The 15963-nt window shown below is 41.3% G+C and overlaps 1 protein-coding gene across 11 annotated transcripts in view; it reads left to right on the top strand.

Moving 5' to 3' along the window:
• Positions 1-15963, top strand: part of mef2cb (myocyte enhancer factor 2cb) — a 105466-nt gene that overhangs the window by 37895 nt on the left and 51608 nt on the right. For all 11 annotated transcript variants that reach the window (XM_084729030.1, XM_084729028.1, XM_084729025.1 and 8 more), the window contains one exon: positions 6550-6763. In XM_084729030.1, coding sequence (XP_084585156.1) covers positions 6710-6763 — 54 coding nt within the window. In that variant the 5' untranslated portion in view covers positions 6550-6709. The remainder of the gene's footprint in view (positions 1-6549; positions 6764-15963) is intronic.

Genomic DNA, 15963 nt, shown 5'->3' with positions numbered 1-15963 from the left:
GAGCTGCTACTTATAACAATATACTTTGTTCCATAATGTCAATCACACTTACGAGTGCTTGACAGAGTGTGTAAAACTTGTGCCAACCAGCGGCTATTGGCTCACTTTCCTCCTCATCAATAGACAGGTGTCTCAGTTCAAAGGCACATGGAGATTGAAAATAGAATACATGTGAAACTGTCTCTGTCTCACTAATGATCCGACTAAATCATGAGCTAATAGAGAGAGACAGGTGAAGACATATCCTCCAACACACACATAAGAACACACACACACACACACACACACACACACACACACACACACACACACACACACACACACACTGCAGCCTCTCAAATTCAAGTTTAGCTAGAACGCTCACTGGGAGAAAAAAGAAAAAAAAGGAATGAACACATTATAAGATGATCCACCGCTATCACTCTAATCCCCAGATGTACATGTTGCTAATCTCTTTAGCCGCTAACATGTTAAATTAGCCCTAATATCTGCTGAGATTCAGAGCCATAGAGGCCCACCTACGCGTGGGCTACCGCCCAGGTTTAGGTCACTCTTCTCCCCCAGCACTTGAAAAAGATACAGACATTAGAGTGTGGGGGGGGTGGGGGTGGTGGGGGTTGAGGGAAGTAGCAGTGATAGCCATTCGTCACCCTGCCTATCTCGCTCTGACAGATGGGTAGTGCAGCGTGCCACATAGAGGAGTCACTGCCTGTAATGACATTAGAGGCACAATGAGACCTGATACACATTTTTTTCTGTTCCCATCCTGCCTGGCCATCGACTCGCTCCTTTGCCTGATCCTTCCCCTCCTCTCATTTCTGCTGCTATATCTCCATCCATCCTGACAGGAGATAAAGTGCTGTGTACCACTATTTCCAAATAAAGCACAAACACACATAAACGCACCCACAAACACACGTTTATGCCGGCACGCGCAAATATAGCAGCATCAAAAACACCAAAAATCTACACGTGGAAAAAAAACTTCAATGTTCTCGAGGAAAAAAAAAAATCTTCTTCATGACAGAAATGCGCAAGTAAAAAATGGAGCACTGCGAGTGTGTACTGACATTCAGATTGTATTTGGAAAACCATATTAAAGCGCCTTTTTTTTCGTCCTCCTCTTCAAGGAAATGGGAGTTTATTTAAAAAGAGAGAGCGTTTATTTAATGTACCATACACCTCCTAAAAGGTTTACTTACTGCAGTGTAATATGTTATTTCAAATCCTCACAACCACATTTCCTAGGAGGATAGGGGATACTGGCGTTATATACAGTATTTTTTCTTCTTCTTCAGGACACATGCTATTACCAAATGTGTTGCAGATGTACCATGAGCGGAGGCTACGCTGCCGAGGTGGGGTTTCTTGGAAAAACATCACCAATCCTGTCATGATAAATCACCTTCCCCAATTTGCTATAACATGTGTAGAATTAGGATTCGAGAACATCGGCATCAGCAGAAATTTGCGCACACTGCATTCATAGGCACACCAGTTTCATTTTACGACACAATTCTCTGAATGCAGAAATAATCTGATAGCAACTTTTGTTCTTGGAACTCGGATTAATGCCTTCTCCCTTCTCCTCACTCGCAAACAAAACTCTGCAGCTGTCTTTCAAAGTGACGAATTAGTCCCAAGCATGAGTCAAGGTAAAGTTCCTCTTTCTGTCAGCCTCGTCTTCGGTGTCTGTCCTCAATAACAAAGCCACATTAACAAGCACCCTGCAGACCGTCTATTAGAATGTGAAAAAGCGCCATGTGCTGTATATTAGTTTTTAGTGACTAAACACTTGGGAGAGAGGCGACCTAGAATCAAGCCTTGTGGTGCACTGAGTGTATATGTTCTCATCGTCCTCTCAGCTCCACTTCTGAGACACACAGAGAGGGAGAATGCTCATTAGATCTATGTGCTGAATCGCTGCTCCCTCTTCATCTCTCCCTCTCCATCCTCCCCCCAACCTTCATCCCTCCCTCCCTCTCTCTCTCCGTCCGTCTGCTTAACAGATGGGAGGGTCGTGGATACAGCTCTTCCCCTCCCCCTGGAGAGGCCTGGTGCCTGTTCAAAAAGATCCCTCTTTATGCTTCACTCCATTTCCCTTCTCTTCTCTCTGTTTTCCTCTCTCTTCCACCCTTCCTTCTCTTTTCATTGTCACCTCTCCAACTCAAAGCACAGAGAGTTGGGACCCAGGATATAAAACAAGCAGAGGAGCAACCCTTCTTTCTGCTGGGTGCCAGTGCGCTCTCTGACCTAAGCGGGCTCCAGCTCCGGCCTCCTTCCAGCCTGGTGTGAACGCAGACATACCATTAGTCAGACTCCACGGAGAAGATAAAGAAACGCTTTTGTGTATTCTTCCTTCTCCGCAGCTCATTCCCTCTTCCCCTACGCCTTACTTTGGGATTAGTAAATTGGCTTAATGTGCACAAGCTTGTTAGTTCTTTCTTCTGTCTCGCTCTGTGTGTCTTCATCTTCCCTCTTGTTTCTTTCTCACCTCATTTGCCCTCTCAAGGTCAGGTGTCAGTGACGGTCCCCTGCGAAAAATTCCCGCTGAGGATTACTGTCCTGAGCCACTTGACCACGCTCACTAAGCAGTGCTTGTTTCCTGCATTTCCCTCCGTTTCACTGTCTTGGCGTCATGAGGCTAAATTGGATTGAGTGATTCAGTGGTAATCTGTTAAGTTAAGTGATGCTCCATCCACCACGAGGGAGGAAGGAGACAGAAAGGGAGAGGGAAGGGAGCCCGATGAGGAGGTGGGTGCTCAGTTCTTATCCAGGAGCTGCCTTGGCACTCATATGGGACGGGGGCGGGTGTGAGGAGAAGTGGAGGGGGTGGTGGCGAGGAGAAGATGGGGATGGAGGGAAGGGAACTTGTGTGTAGGAGGAGGAAGAGGAGGCAATAGTGAGAAGGGATAGCGAAGGGGGGTGGGCTGAGGCGGGGAGGCACCGACACGGGGCTAAGCGGCAGCAGAGCCTCACCTCAGGGAGCGTTGGCTGGCGCTGGGAGCCAAAAGCAGGGATTAAATGTTCAGGACACGGGCTTAGTCTTAGCGTTAATGTTACGTAAGGCCTAAGGTGTTGCCCCAGCGGTTGTTGACATTGAGAGGTTCAGCTCTGCTCAGCGGGCTGTGGGAGGAACGAGGAGGAGGTGGAGGCCAGGAGGCAGGGATCACAGAGGTAACGCCTCCTTGTTTGGAGCGATGCCTGGGCTGGGTAGTGTTGAGTACAAAGACTGGGAGGGGATGATGCTGTCAGCCTGTGATTGAGGTACGCCGGCTTGATTGATATCCTTGTCTGGCTGTCTTGTGCCAAGCGCCTTGGTGTTGGCTTGTAATCCTAGTTTGTCTGACAACATCCTCCTTTGTTTTCTTCCAGAGGGCAGCTCTTTGTTTTTCTGTCTATGGATGGGTGTGTTTGCGCAGAGCAATGCTAAAATGTTTTGGATAGCCTCTTCAGAGCTGCCACAAAGTTATTTTAGATCTTGTTATTATTATGATGGTGCAGTCCGGCTGTTGTCCTAACTGCCAAATGATGCATTTATGTTTGTATCTCATTTCTCCCATAAGTGGGCGTATTCCAAGCCATCAACTCAGGAAGTTTTTTGTCATGCATTTCATCATTGTTCATATTGTATTGTCTCACTTTGTTTTCCATCTTTGTGTGATGGAAGTTTTTGGCAGAGAATAATATACATAATAATCGATGTGATGTTATGCCTTAAAAATTGAATATATTTTCTCAGTTAGTGTTATGCATATGGCCTCAGCAAGCCCACATTAGATTTGATTAGATAAGATTGGATTTTATTTAGAATGTGTTATAAAAAGAAAGATAAAATATGCAAGTAAGGAGAAAACTCACAGAAAAACAAGAGTAACAAATGAACTTAACAGCAAACATTCAGCAGAAATAAACTGTACATGTCTGAAAAGGAGTGAGTACTTATCAAGTCCTACCCACACTCTATACACTACCCTACATCATCATACTAGCCCTATCTAAACTAAAACAGTCACGCATAGGACTGGTACCCTTAAAGTGATACCATTGCCAATAGAGAACTTAATTTCACACCTATTTTCCTACTTTATTCGAGTTACTTCTCAACATTTTGATGACATTGAACTGCCATATCTGTCAAATACACCGAGGATTCAATGTTAATGTGTGTTTTTTTTTTTACTTGCCTGATCGGTCAAGTGGGTCAGAAATCTACTTCCCTGAAGTCAGTGTTTACTTGCCTGGTACAAACCGGCTTATTTATTAGTGGTTAATAAATAACAACAAAGACTAAAGTTTATTTTCATGTATAATCTGGGGCTGCAGTTTTTATAAAATGTCAGAAAATAGTGGAAAATATCCATCCCTGTTTTTCAAACTACAACTTTATTATGACAGTAAATGGGAAAAAAAAAAGTGGAAAATCTCCAAATTTGAGAGGCTAAACACAGTATTTTCTGCCATTTTTGCATGAAAAAATGCTTTAATGATGAATAGTTGATCCAAACAGTTAAATAATTACATTTTTAATTATTATTATTATTTATTTATTTTTTACAAAATGAGCAATCCTTATTGTTGAGCTCTGTGTCAGATCTAGACACAAATAGGATTGAATGCATGTATCATTGGAATGGAGAGAATATCTTTGTGTTGTGGACAAACCAAGACTTTTGAGAGCGTCATCTTTGGCTTTGGGAAACACTGATCAACATTTTTCACTATTTTATGACATTTTATGGACAAAACAACGTATAGAGAAAATGATTGCCAAATTAATTGATAGTAAAATAATCGTTAGTTGCATCCCTACAGTCGATACTTTAAAAATACAGTATTAAAAAAATAAGTAAAAAATCAGTATTAGGATACTGATGCAGGTCATACACAGCCTGTGTTTTCTGTTACAAATGAAAAGATCCACAGTTATGCACTACCACTACAGGCCTTGGTCTGTCACTAAGAGCCACAGTATCCCTGGATGTCCCTATTACGCGCTTTCATTATCAGTGTCCTACTCTCTCGCACAAAGAGGTCAAGTGCATAGCAATGTGCTGCGCTCACCTCAGGGGTTTGGAGCTTTCTTGTGCTTTCTCATGCATGTTACTCAATAAATACATGGATTCAGGTTAGGGGGAAGATAAGAAAAAAAAGGAAAGAAGAGGGAAAGGAAGTGCATTACAATGTGCATGTATGTGTGCGGGAGAGAATATGAGAGAGTGAGGAAGAGAGCAAGGGTGTGTGAGAGAAGAGAGAGGGAGAGAGTGATAGAGAGAGAGACTGAGACTGACATGTCTTTTGGTGAAGCGGTGTCGTCTTCCACATCAATGTCTGATGCTTGTGCTGCCAGGTGCCGGAAATCTGGTTCAGAAAGGAGAGAAGAGAGAAGAAGGGGAAAGTAGAGAAAAAAAGGCAGGGTAGATGGAGGATTTTTTTTTTTTTTTTTTTATGTGACGGCGCTGACAGCTCCCCTGCATTGCACTGAGCTTAAATAATGGGATGCTCATTTGCATAACGAGGGACGTTATCACCTCTACTGTCAAAAGAAAACACAACAACAGTTCTTCTGCTCCTCCCTGAGATAGATTGGGTTGGCCTACTTTAGCACTCTGGAGAGATGCACTGGAGCTCTGGCTTAGCCAAACTAACACAAGAACACACACATGTGTGCACTCGTACACACGCACATGTGCACGTTCACACGGACACACAGTCACTCACTCACGCAAACTTTTTGGAGCGCGGCTTTCTTCTTCGCACATGCAGTCCAGCTCATCAGCTGCTGGCCTCAACACGGGCGCACACACACTGGTCTGCACACACACACACACTCATCTGCACACACACAAGTGCATTGATTCAGATGCTCCTCAGATGCACCCATTGACATGCAATGTCTCCAGCTGGATTAAGTTCATTTTGGAATTTTGTTTGATTTCTGTCTCTAAGAAACGGTCTTTTACCATGTTTCAAAAGATCACTCTTGGCACCTTTTTTTCTTTTCTTCTTCTTTTGTGTTTTTGGCTTTGTTTTACCAGAACATGGCAAGACTGTGCTCGCTTTTACATCTGTATTCCATCCTGCGACTCTCATCTGCCATTTTGGAGATGAGCTGCAGATAGAGTAGAAAAATCTGTGTCTGGCAGTTCCACTGTCAATACAGTGCAGTTCGTGGGAAGAAACAAAATGTATTTCTCAGTCTGGAGGTAATGTTACAGTGTTGGTGATTAGAGCGTTTAAGTTAGCGGCACTTCCAAAACACTGTCAAACTCTCTGTGAACGAAGCGAGATCCTGACAGCGCTGTCTCCTCTCATAGTCGGTGCCTGGGAAAAAAATGCAAAAACTGATTTGCATGATATCGACAGTGAAAAACACAGCGGTTCTCACAACATTGTTGACAGATTCTTTGTCTTTCTTCACCCTCCCTTGTGGCTGCCATGATGCCACTTTTATTATTTTTTCTCTCAGTATTTTGCCATATTTCATTTCATTTAATGCTCATCCTCTCCCTCTCTCCCTCTCTCCCCCTCCCCATTTCTTTCTTGCAGGTACGGATGCTGGAATCTTTGAGTTGATTGGAACAAATAGAAAGCAGAAAAAAAGATAAAGAAAGAGCAGAAGAGTGAAGAGAAAGAAGAAGAAGAAAGAGGAGAGTGAAGAAAGCATAAAGTTCTTTAGAAAGAGGAGAAAAAGAAAGAGACGGGGACGATGGGGAGGAAAAAGATTCAGATCACGCGGATTATGGATGAACGCAACAGACAGGTAAGTCCCTGGGGGATGGGAGGATGGATGAGTATGAGGGTGGGGAAGAGGAGGGGTGGAAGGGGGAGGAAGGAGAAACACCCTACACCCCACACAGCCCTCAACAATGAAGGTCTACTGGGAGTCTGGGCAATATGTGAACTGGGCGACAGAGAAGTGTACGCGGGGATATTGCTTTGGGTGGAAGAGTTCCATTGGCTTATAATGGCAGGTTTGTTTCCCCTCAGCCCAACAAACCAGCGTGAGGGCACCGGGAGGATGTTTCCAAAAAGGGATTTGCATGAGAACATTTGTAATTCTCCAAAACCCATTCTGCATATCATCGCCCGCTCTGAGGGCCGCAGCCTACACACAACTGTAGCACCCTTCACACACCCAACCTCTCACACCATGCCACCCAGCTGAGCTCACTGGCAGTGGAATATTACCGGGCAGAGGGTGGAAGCACCAGAGAGGCAGGGTGGGAGAAAACATAAACAAACCAACAAACAGAGATGGGATGGTCTGAAGTGACACAGGGCGGAGATGAAGGAGACAAACACTGAATCAGTATTTTTCTTGAGCTAAATCAGTAACAGTGGGACTGCTGTAGATTTCCTCTGCGAAGCATAAGAGATACATTTTTTTAAAGGACCATTGTGTAGGATTTAGTGGCATCTAGCAATGAGCTCTCAGATTGTATCTTTCCATCCCCTTCCAAGCATGTATGAAAATCTACAGTGCCCCTAAAATTCACAAAAAAAAGGAAAAGGTTGATTCTAGGTTATCTTTGTTTGTTCGTTATAAAGAAAAATGGCGGTGCAACATGGTGGCATCGATAGAAGAGGTAGATGTATAATGAACTAGATTCCTTTAGTGGTACACGGAGGAATGTCAGAATTTTTTTCTTAAATGAAATAAATTAATTTAAAAACATATTCTACTGTCAAATACAACAAAATTTTGACTGAAATTAAATAAAATATGAAATCGCCAAAATGGATTTTAAAATCAGTTTTTCTATGTAATCATTATGCATACAGAGAAATGCAGATCATGAGAATATTTCGAGCAGCCGCTTTGAAAATGAAGTGAACGTAAGTAGAGAACTCAGTTTTTTCTGATATGCAGTGTAAAAAGTTTGAGAAACTCTGAGATCGTCCAGTTTTTTCAAAGTGGACACTTGCGATATTGCAGTGAAAAAGCATTTTCCCCATAAGCCACCATTATAAAAGAGACTGTTGGCAGGATATCTCGAACTGTCTTTGTAATATAAATTTTTTGATACATGGATGTTTTGTCTGCAAAACCTTCCTAGAGCTGAGCAAAGTGATTTAAACATCTCTGATGTCATCACAGTTTGAAGTGTATGGGCCGAGCGGGAGCAGGGCCAGCAGGAGAAGCACTACTGCACATATTTATTGGGCTGCCTACTGCGAGAGTAAACCTGAAAGAATTGTTGTGTTTTCATTTTAAGGTAATGAAAACACAACAGTTCTTACATTCAGGTCATTACACACTAATGAAAACATACTTATGAATATTATATTCCATTTCAGGCACATTCTGCTAATAAATCCCCATAAATTTAACACACTAGACCTTTAAATCAGAGATACTGTACATAGTAATGGTCTAATAACAAACCTAACAAAGTAACAATGGAATTCCTGCAAGACACTTTTTAACAACAGCTGGCATTACTTGAGCAAGACATAATAAATTGTGGACAGCATGATTCAGGCAGACACCACCGTCTGTGGCAGGAACTAGATAGAGACAGAGCTCTCTCACTGCCCTCGAGGCCCACAATTGATCACTTCCTGTGGCACGACTGACCACTGACACTTTGTCAGCTTCCTGGCAGCCCAATTGGATCCATACGCTGCTAACGTGGCCCCTGGATCACAGGTCAAACACGCACGTACACACCCACACCTTGTCTGAACACAGCCCCGCTTCATTGCTTTTTCCACGTCTTCATCGTCCGACATCCATAATGATAGTCCACGACCATTTCTCACAGCACGCTTTATCAAACACAGTCATTTGCGGCTGGAGTAAAGTGACACAAGGAGGCTCAGGGAATCGATTGGTCAATACTGGAGGAGTAATTGAAGCAGATTGTGACCCCTTTTGAGACTCATCTCAATAAGTGTAATTGTAAGTAACAAGAGGAGAGTGAGAAGGGAGTCAGAAAGTGAGTGGACCTGAGATAATTCCAGGAATCACGATGTTACTGTTTGTGATACGCAACGTTCTCATCTCAAAACCAGGGTGCTTATAGAGCAGGTTAAAAAAAGTGAAAGTGCCAAGGGAGCTGAACATTTACATTTTTCATGTTTAGAATTTAAATGTGTAAAACAATACTCCTTTTTATTTTTTCTCCAATTTAGTAGTTTTCACATTTGGAAAAAGAAACATTTTGTATAAAAGTACAGGGAAAAACAATGTACCTATTTAATCCCAGATATGAAGCTTGTTTTAATAAACGTAATGTTGCATTTAAGCTGCCAATTATTTTCTTGATTAATCGATAATGTTTCAGTCTATAGAATGTAAAAAAATTATGAATTTCCCAGAGCTCACATTGCTTCTTTTGTCCAACCAAAAGTTTCTTTTCTGTCATAAATAATGAAAAAAGTAGCAAATCCTCACATTTAAGAAGATGGAACCAGCAAATGTTTGACATTTTTTGCTTGAAAAATGCCTGAAACAATGAATCACTTATCAAAATAGCTGACAACTAGGTTCTTTTAGTTCAACTAATCCAAAAAAATGATCAATTGTTGCAGCTGAAATTGCATTTAACATCTTTTTGCAGTAAGTATGATGCTTCTAAATTCCCTCTGCTTAAACAACCAAAGTTGAAACTTTTCAAAATAATTTATTTCTCTGTGTTTACATACAGACACAACCAATGAATGGGCTAATTATCATACTAATAAAAAGAAAAGATCTTCTAATAAACAATATAAATACAAATTAACTTAGAATTTTAACAGCTTATATAATGAAATCACAGTACTCTACTTTTTTCATATTTATAAATGATCAAAGGGCTGGTTTAAGGTTGGTAAAGGGCTGGATTTGGACCATGTGTGGCCAGTTGAATAAGTCTGATTTGGAGTCACACCAGAAGAATAAACAGTAGAAAATGAGAAAGCTACATCAATTCAAAAAGGCCATGGAGGATATGTGACAGTATGCATCTGCTCTCTATTCTGATTTATGTATTTGTTATTGAAAGAGAGACAGGCCGACAGAAAGACCAGAGGAAGAGCAAGGAGGAGGTCACAGAGTTTTAGATGAGGACTGAAGCTATCGTGTTGCAGCAGCACCCACACTTCCTCCTTACTGTTATCTCAGCCCTTCTCTCTCATCCCACCTTAGACTGGGCCCGCCACTTGCACCAGGCACTCCGGCTCCTGCGGATAAGGAGGGAAAGAGGGAGACAGGAAGGACACCTGAGGGGAATCGATGCCTGAGATATCCGGGCTTTACTTACAGAGAGAGGAGGAGGGAGGAGAGAAGAGGAGAGGAGAGAGAAAGGGTTCAGGGAAAAGAAAATCAATATATCACTGGATTTTGTTGTTTTGATCTCTAAAATGATAGATTACTCAGTTTGTTGTTTGTTTAAGTCCAAATCGCGGTTCCTTCTGATATGATGTCATGGAGTCATGTGGAAAACACCACATGCATCCAGAGCTCACGGTATTCAGTGTCATTCAAACTATGGCCTAGATAAATGACATCACCATATTTTGTAGAGGCGGACATCACAAGACAGGGATGGAGACAGACAGAAACTTAAATTTTCTTCTTAAAAGGAAAAAAAAAAGAAAAAACGGAAGCGTTGGATTTGCATATTTTCACTTCCTTTTTGAGGAAATGTTCCAGAGCCCAAACCAAATAAACACCAGAGGAATTTGTATAGTGTTGCTTTCAACCTCACATTCTTCACATACTTTTACTGTTTCATGTCTAAAAAGTTTTTCTGACTTCTTGATGCTTTTCTGTGGTTAACAGATTAGTACTGTTTTTATGACTGTACAAAATAAATAGTATAAAGCTGAGTGTCAAGATACCAGATTTTTAAACTTTGGTACTATAGTAGTACATAAAAATGATATTTGATACCTCTTTCAATACATAACAAAAAGAAAAATATCCTAGGTACATAAAATAAGATTTTTTTTTAATTAACAACGTGAACACAGTACAGAAAAAGTCACTGAACACTGTCTGATTTAGCTGCAAACCAAATGTCAGGCAGGCCAATAAAGACTGAACTGAAATCTTGAGTAAGTACTTAAGTTTTTTTTTTTTCTTTTTCATTTTTCACATTAGACCACAGACACCGAAATTGAGGATTTTATCTTAAGGAATCTAGAGCTGCACAAATTAATTGAATAATCAAAACTATTAAATTAATCTGCAACTGTTTTGGTAATTGCTTAATTACTTGGATTTTTTTTTTTTTTTTTTAGAAAACACAGATGAACATTTTTCACCATTTTCATTTTCCTATAGACCAAAAAACTAATCTGTTAATTGAGAAAATAATTAATTGATTAATCAGTATTGAAAATAATAGTTAGTTAGGGCCCTAATGGAATCCCGTCTGAATATATGTTTTTTTATTTTTAGGTTTGAGGATAATAGTTTTCATAGTCAGTCAGTGATCACTCTAGGATTACTGCAGATTACAGTCAATCAAATGAGCCAAGCCTATTTCGTTCCTTGTTGATCCAACTTCTAAAAAGTGTGATTAAAGTTACAACATTGTATTTCTCCTTTTGCTGGCAACTCCCTAGAAACCAATCAAGGTCCCCTGTTGGTCCCTGGACCCTAGTTTGAAAACTACTGCCATGATGAATGGATATTGTACCATTTTTAAACATGTGGTATTGAAAAACTATCAAAGTATTGATACCTTTTACAACAATATTCAAAAGTTCATTAATGTGTACAAAACAGAAAATGGGTCAGTTGACCCTTCCTAAGTCCCGCCCCTTTTGCTCTGTGCTTCAGTAACAGTTGAGGAAACTTGGTCATGTTTGCAAAATGCTAGATAATGTTAGCAAAACATGAGCTAGTTCGCTAGCGTCAGATGAGAATATATGTTACTTGTACAAGTCCCCCAACAATGTCTTTTAACCAACTTCAAAAGGAATCCAAGTAAAGGAATTAGGAAAGGAGAAAGTTGACTGAGGTACCAAGCTTGCTTAACTGTTATTGGAGCACAGAGTATTAAGGGGCAGGATTTACGAAGGTTCAATCCCAGTTTCAGTCCAAAATAGCGATATAAAGTCAGTGTAAAATTCCCCCTGATTCTTAGATGTCTGCATATACACTTCACAGAGGAGTCCTCTTTGGAGTGGCACCACTCTGTGTGGCTGTCAACGCTACCTTGCCACCTACAGGGCTGCTCTGCCCCCCCAACCCCACCCCTGCCCTCCCTGCAGCAGTGGTATCACAGTGGGCACAGGGCCTAGCTCTCTCTGGGCGGCCACTTTGGGCTGCCACCCCCAGGCCCCGAAACACTTCCCCAGAGCAGGGGCAGAAGGACCAGGCCTCCCTGGCGTTGACTGGCTGCCCGGAGCTCTGGACAGTGGGCAGCAGTGTGTGAGCCCTGGCTCCAAGCCCCCCGACCACTCAGACCCTCTCCCAGCCTCGGGCACATGAAAGAGCCCCCTGTGCCATAAACTCATGGGCGGCACACAGAGAGCAGACTCTCTTGCAACTGCTAAGCACACACACAGATAGGCACACACCTACAGTACAAGATACATGCACAGGTGTGTGTGTGGCATAGAGACACAGCACTTTATGGTGTGTTTAATGTCTTGTTTGCAGCGTAGACAAATGCATGCTTGTAAATACATGTACACATCTAAAACACATGTATCTCTCTGGAGTCAGTCTTGGGGATCGACTAATTTGCTGCAATTGGCTCTAATTAGTGTTACCTCTCCAGCCAGTGCACTCAGTGGGCTTAATTTAGGATGACTTGTCTGTGCAAATCTGTGTGTATGCGTGTGTGTGTGTTTGTGTGGAACATGTGGTTTCCAAGGGGGAAGGGACCCAGGGCCAAAGGTTAAACATGGATCAGGTCATCAGCGACAGGAAGTAAAACAACAGGATCTCCCAACTCCCACAAACAACACTCAAACCAACACATACCAGAAGATAAAAGAATACACGTTTTTATGTCTTCATGCATACGCTGCGTCTCTTCCCTCGCCATGCAGAGCTTCAGCTGAAATAAGGGCTCTTTTTGTTTCTACGACAAAGCATTCTTCTCTCCAATCAACAGCACTGGGGTGAGAAAATGTGCAAGTGAAATTAACAGCAGGAAAATAATGAGGCCCACAGGGTAGCTAGTCACCCCTGCACCCCTCCTCTAATTCCCTGTTTCCCACCTTCTACCATTTCCTTCTTTTACCACAGCGAGTGGCACTCCTCGTTGTCATATGTTCAGCACTGCAAGACCTCACCTGAAAAGGGCTCACTAAGCTCTCACCTTCTCCCCTTCCGTATTTTTATTCTCTTTTGCCTCCTCAACTTATTTCTTGTTTCGTGTTTCTCATTCGCATGTTCTTCACATGGTTCGTTTTGCTCTCTCACCTCTCTCTCGTAATTTTCACTTGCTAGAAAAGTTTTGATGGTGTGTCTAGCTTTTTCTCTTTTGTTTCCTTTGTCGGCTATAGTGCTCGTTATGTCAGGCTTTTAATTTTCAAATAAAAATCTGTTTATTTATCAGGGCTTATTTTGAACATTAAAAAAAATAGTGAAATTGGATGAAAAATTGTCAAAATAGGCTGCACAATTAATGGCAAAACTGACGGGATCAAATATATGGACAAGTGCAATATCCAAATCGCAGAAGCTGCAATTTCTTGATCAAGGTAAAATGTATGTACAATGAAGTACTGTAGTACTGCAGTGGTGCTGTGGCTTACAAATCCTGTTCACTCTTATGATATGTAAAATATGTATATAAATATGTTAATGTACAAATGTTACATCATCATGAAAAAATAAAATCATTCCCACTTAACGTAAATCATATCCAAATATTTTATCATATTGTGCATTATATTAGTTCAAAGTTATATGTAAAAATCAGACTATACTTAAAACATATTCTTGCTGTGTGTTTGTTGTGTGGTGATAAACAATGTTTTGCTTTTTTAAAAATTACTTTGAGGGACTGGCTCATAATCTCATTTACATCTTTCCATATTTCTTATCACTTTTCACTGCTAGAATCAAATTCTGAGCTGTGCTTGTAATAAGAAGACTCCATTTAGTGAAAAGTGGAGTTAATATCATCTTAGTGTTGTAGCAGAAATGCCTAAAACAATTACAAAGTGCTGAAAATTATTACATTACTGAAATATTACTCAACTACAGGTAAAACTACTGGTGTTAAAAAATACTGAAAAGTAAAAAAAATCTCAAAAACTACTCAAAGTATTAGTTACTTTTAAACAGTTGATCTTTGATACATTATCAGTAGCAGGCAATTAATTGAAAGAAGTTTCTGTTTCTCCAAATCTTCGGGTCTTAAGTCTAAACGAGCTGCTCTCATCAATGGTCATGATCACCTTCCCAGTCCTTTGCCTGCAGCATTGTTTTTTTTTTCCATCTGTGTGTCACAGCTTTCACTGGCAAATTTAACCTTACTGGCTACAAAAATGCAAATGAAAGATTTGGGTATTAATGCAAATTGTAGGCATACTCACTAGTGTACTATGTAGATGACATAATGTAACAAATAATTCAGTTTAAACCAGTGGTTGTTATTATTATCATTATTAGTATTATTTTCATCGTAATACATTTCATAAAAGGCCTCAACAAACAATATTTTAGTTTTTAAATCTAAAGTAGGTCATAGGCTACTAAATCAAACGATCTATAATCTTAATGAATATGTATGTATATATAATCTTCCTCCTGGCAGTCAAGCGTGCGTCACCCATTAAAGATCTCCCTCCACATTTCTCTTTCGACAAAATTGAGAACCCTTGTCCTTGGTTTAAACCAATTGGCTACTTTTTTCCCCCTAAAAAATGGTGAAAAGTGAAACAATGTGCCTTACAGTAAGTATACAAAGTCAGCCTTAGTGCCACAGCACAAGTTAATCCACCTCAAGTGAATGACAACAAAGTTATTTTTGTCATTCCGGCCACTAACTTCGGCCTTGTACTGTAACATCCACTTTTTTTTTTTCAGTCAGTGGGTATATCCTTTTCCAGTTGCGGTTTTTCAGCATAAACAGGAGCACAGAGAGAAGGAGCCCAGCCAGCTATTACAGTGCTGTCCTGAAATGTAATTACAAGCTCTGGTAAGACGAACAATCCAAACTGACGTGTATTTTAAGACACCTATAACTAAAATTGGCATAATTAAGACACCGTTCAATCAGTTCTACAGGTTTTTACTGCTCAAAGTGGACACTTTCGCTTCAGACGCTGAATGAAGAAATGTTTGGAGTCTGCTGCCTCCTGTTCCTACTGTATAATGAAGGCGCCCTGAAAAAGGATGATAAGTGGCGTTTTGAGGAGATAGAAGAGCATAGCATATATTAGAGGTGGGACAAAGCCTCTTTTGTCGTAATGCCCCTCTTAACAGCTTCTTTGGCTGCTAGGCAGAGTTCAGGCCCAGGTCTTGGGCTCCTCTTATTCCTTTTGCGTAAGCCCGTGTCTTCCTGCTTGGCCTCTGACAATGGGATAAGTGTTTGTCTCAAGACCAATCGTGCTGCTCCATAGCTGACTGACATTTATGTGTGTGCGTGCTTGCGTGTTGTGTGTCCCCGCATGGCCATGTTTGGTTTGCTAACCAGCAGTTTTTGGTGCCTGTCTCTCCACTCCTCCTCTTCCTCCACCTCCTCCTCCCCCAGGGAAGCAGGCAGGAGGTGGGAAGCAGAAGCGAAGCCATTGTGAAGGGGAAGCCACTGGCCTCTTCCTGTTATGAGAGGAAATGCATACAAATGTGCTTCCTGTGCGTCCGCCCCCTCTCTTCTCCCTCCTCCTCCTCCTCCCTCCCTCCCTCCCCTCTTTCTCTCTCCCCTCTCACCCATGTGGCGGAGAATCAGCCACTGTCCCTCCTTTATATTCATCCCCTCTGTTTATCCTGGGCGTTTTTCTACTTTTTTTGCCAGAGGAAATGTAACTAATAATTTTATTTCATTATTTTTTTTTTAATTGGTC

This window comes from Lutjanus erythropterus, chromosome 10, assembly GCF_056507025.1.
Source record: "Lutjanus erythropterus isolate fLutEry1 chromosome 10, fLutEry1.hap2, whole genome shotgun sequence".
In the NCBI taxonomy this organism is placed as follows: Eukaryota; Metazoa; Chordata; class Actinopteri; order Lutjaniformes; family Lutjanidae; genus Lutjanus; species Lutjanus erythropterus.
This window is presented reverse-complemented; position numbering and strand designations above follow the sequence as displayed.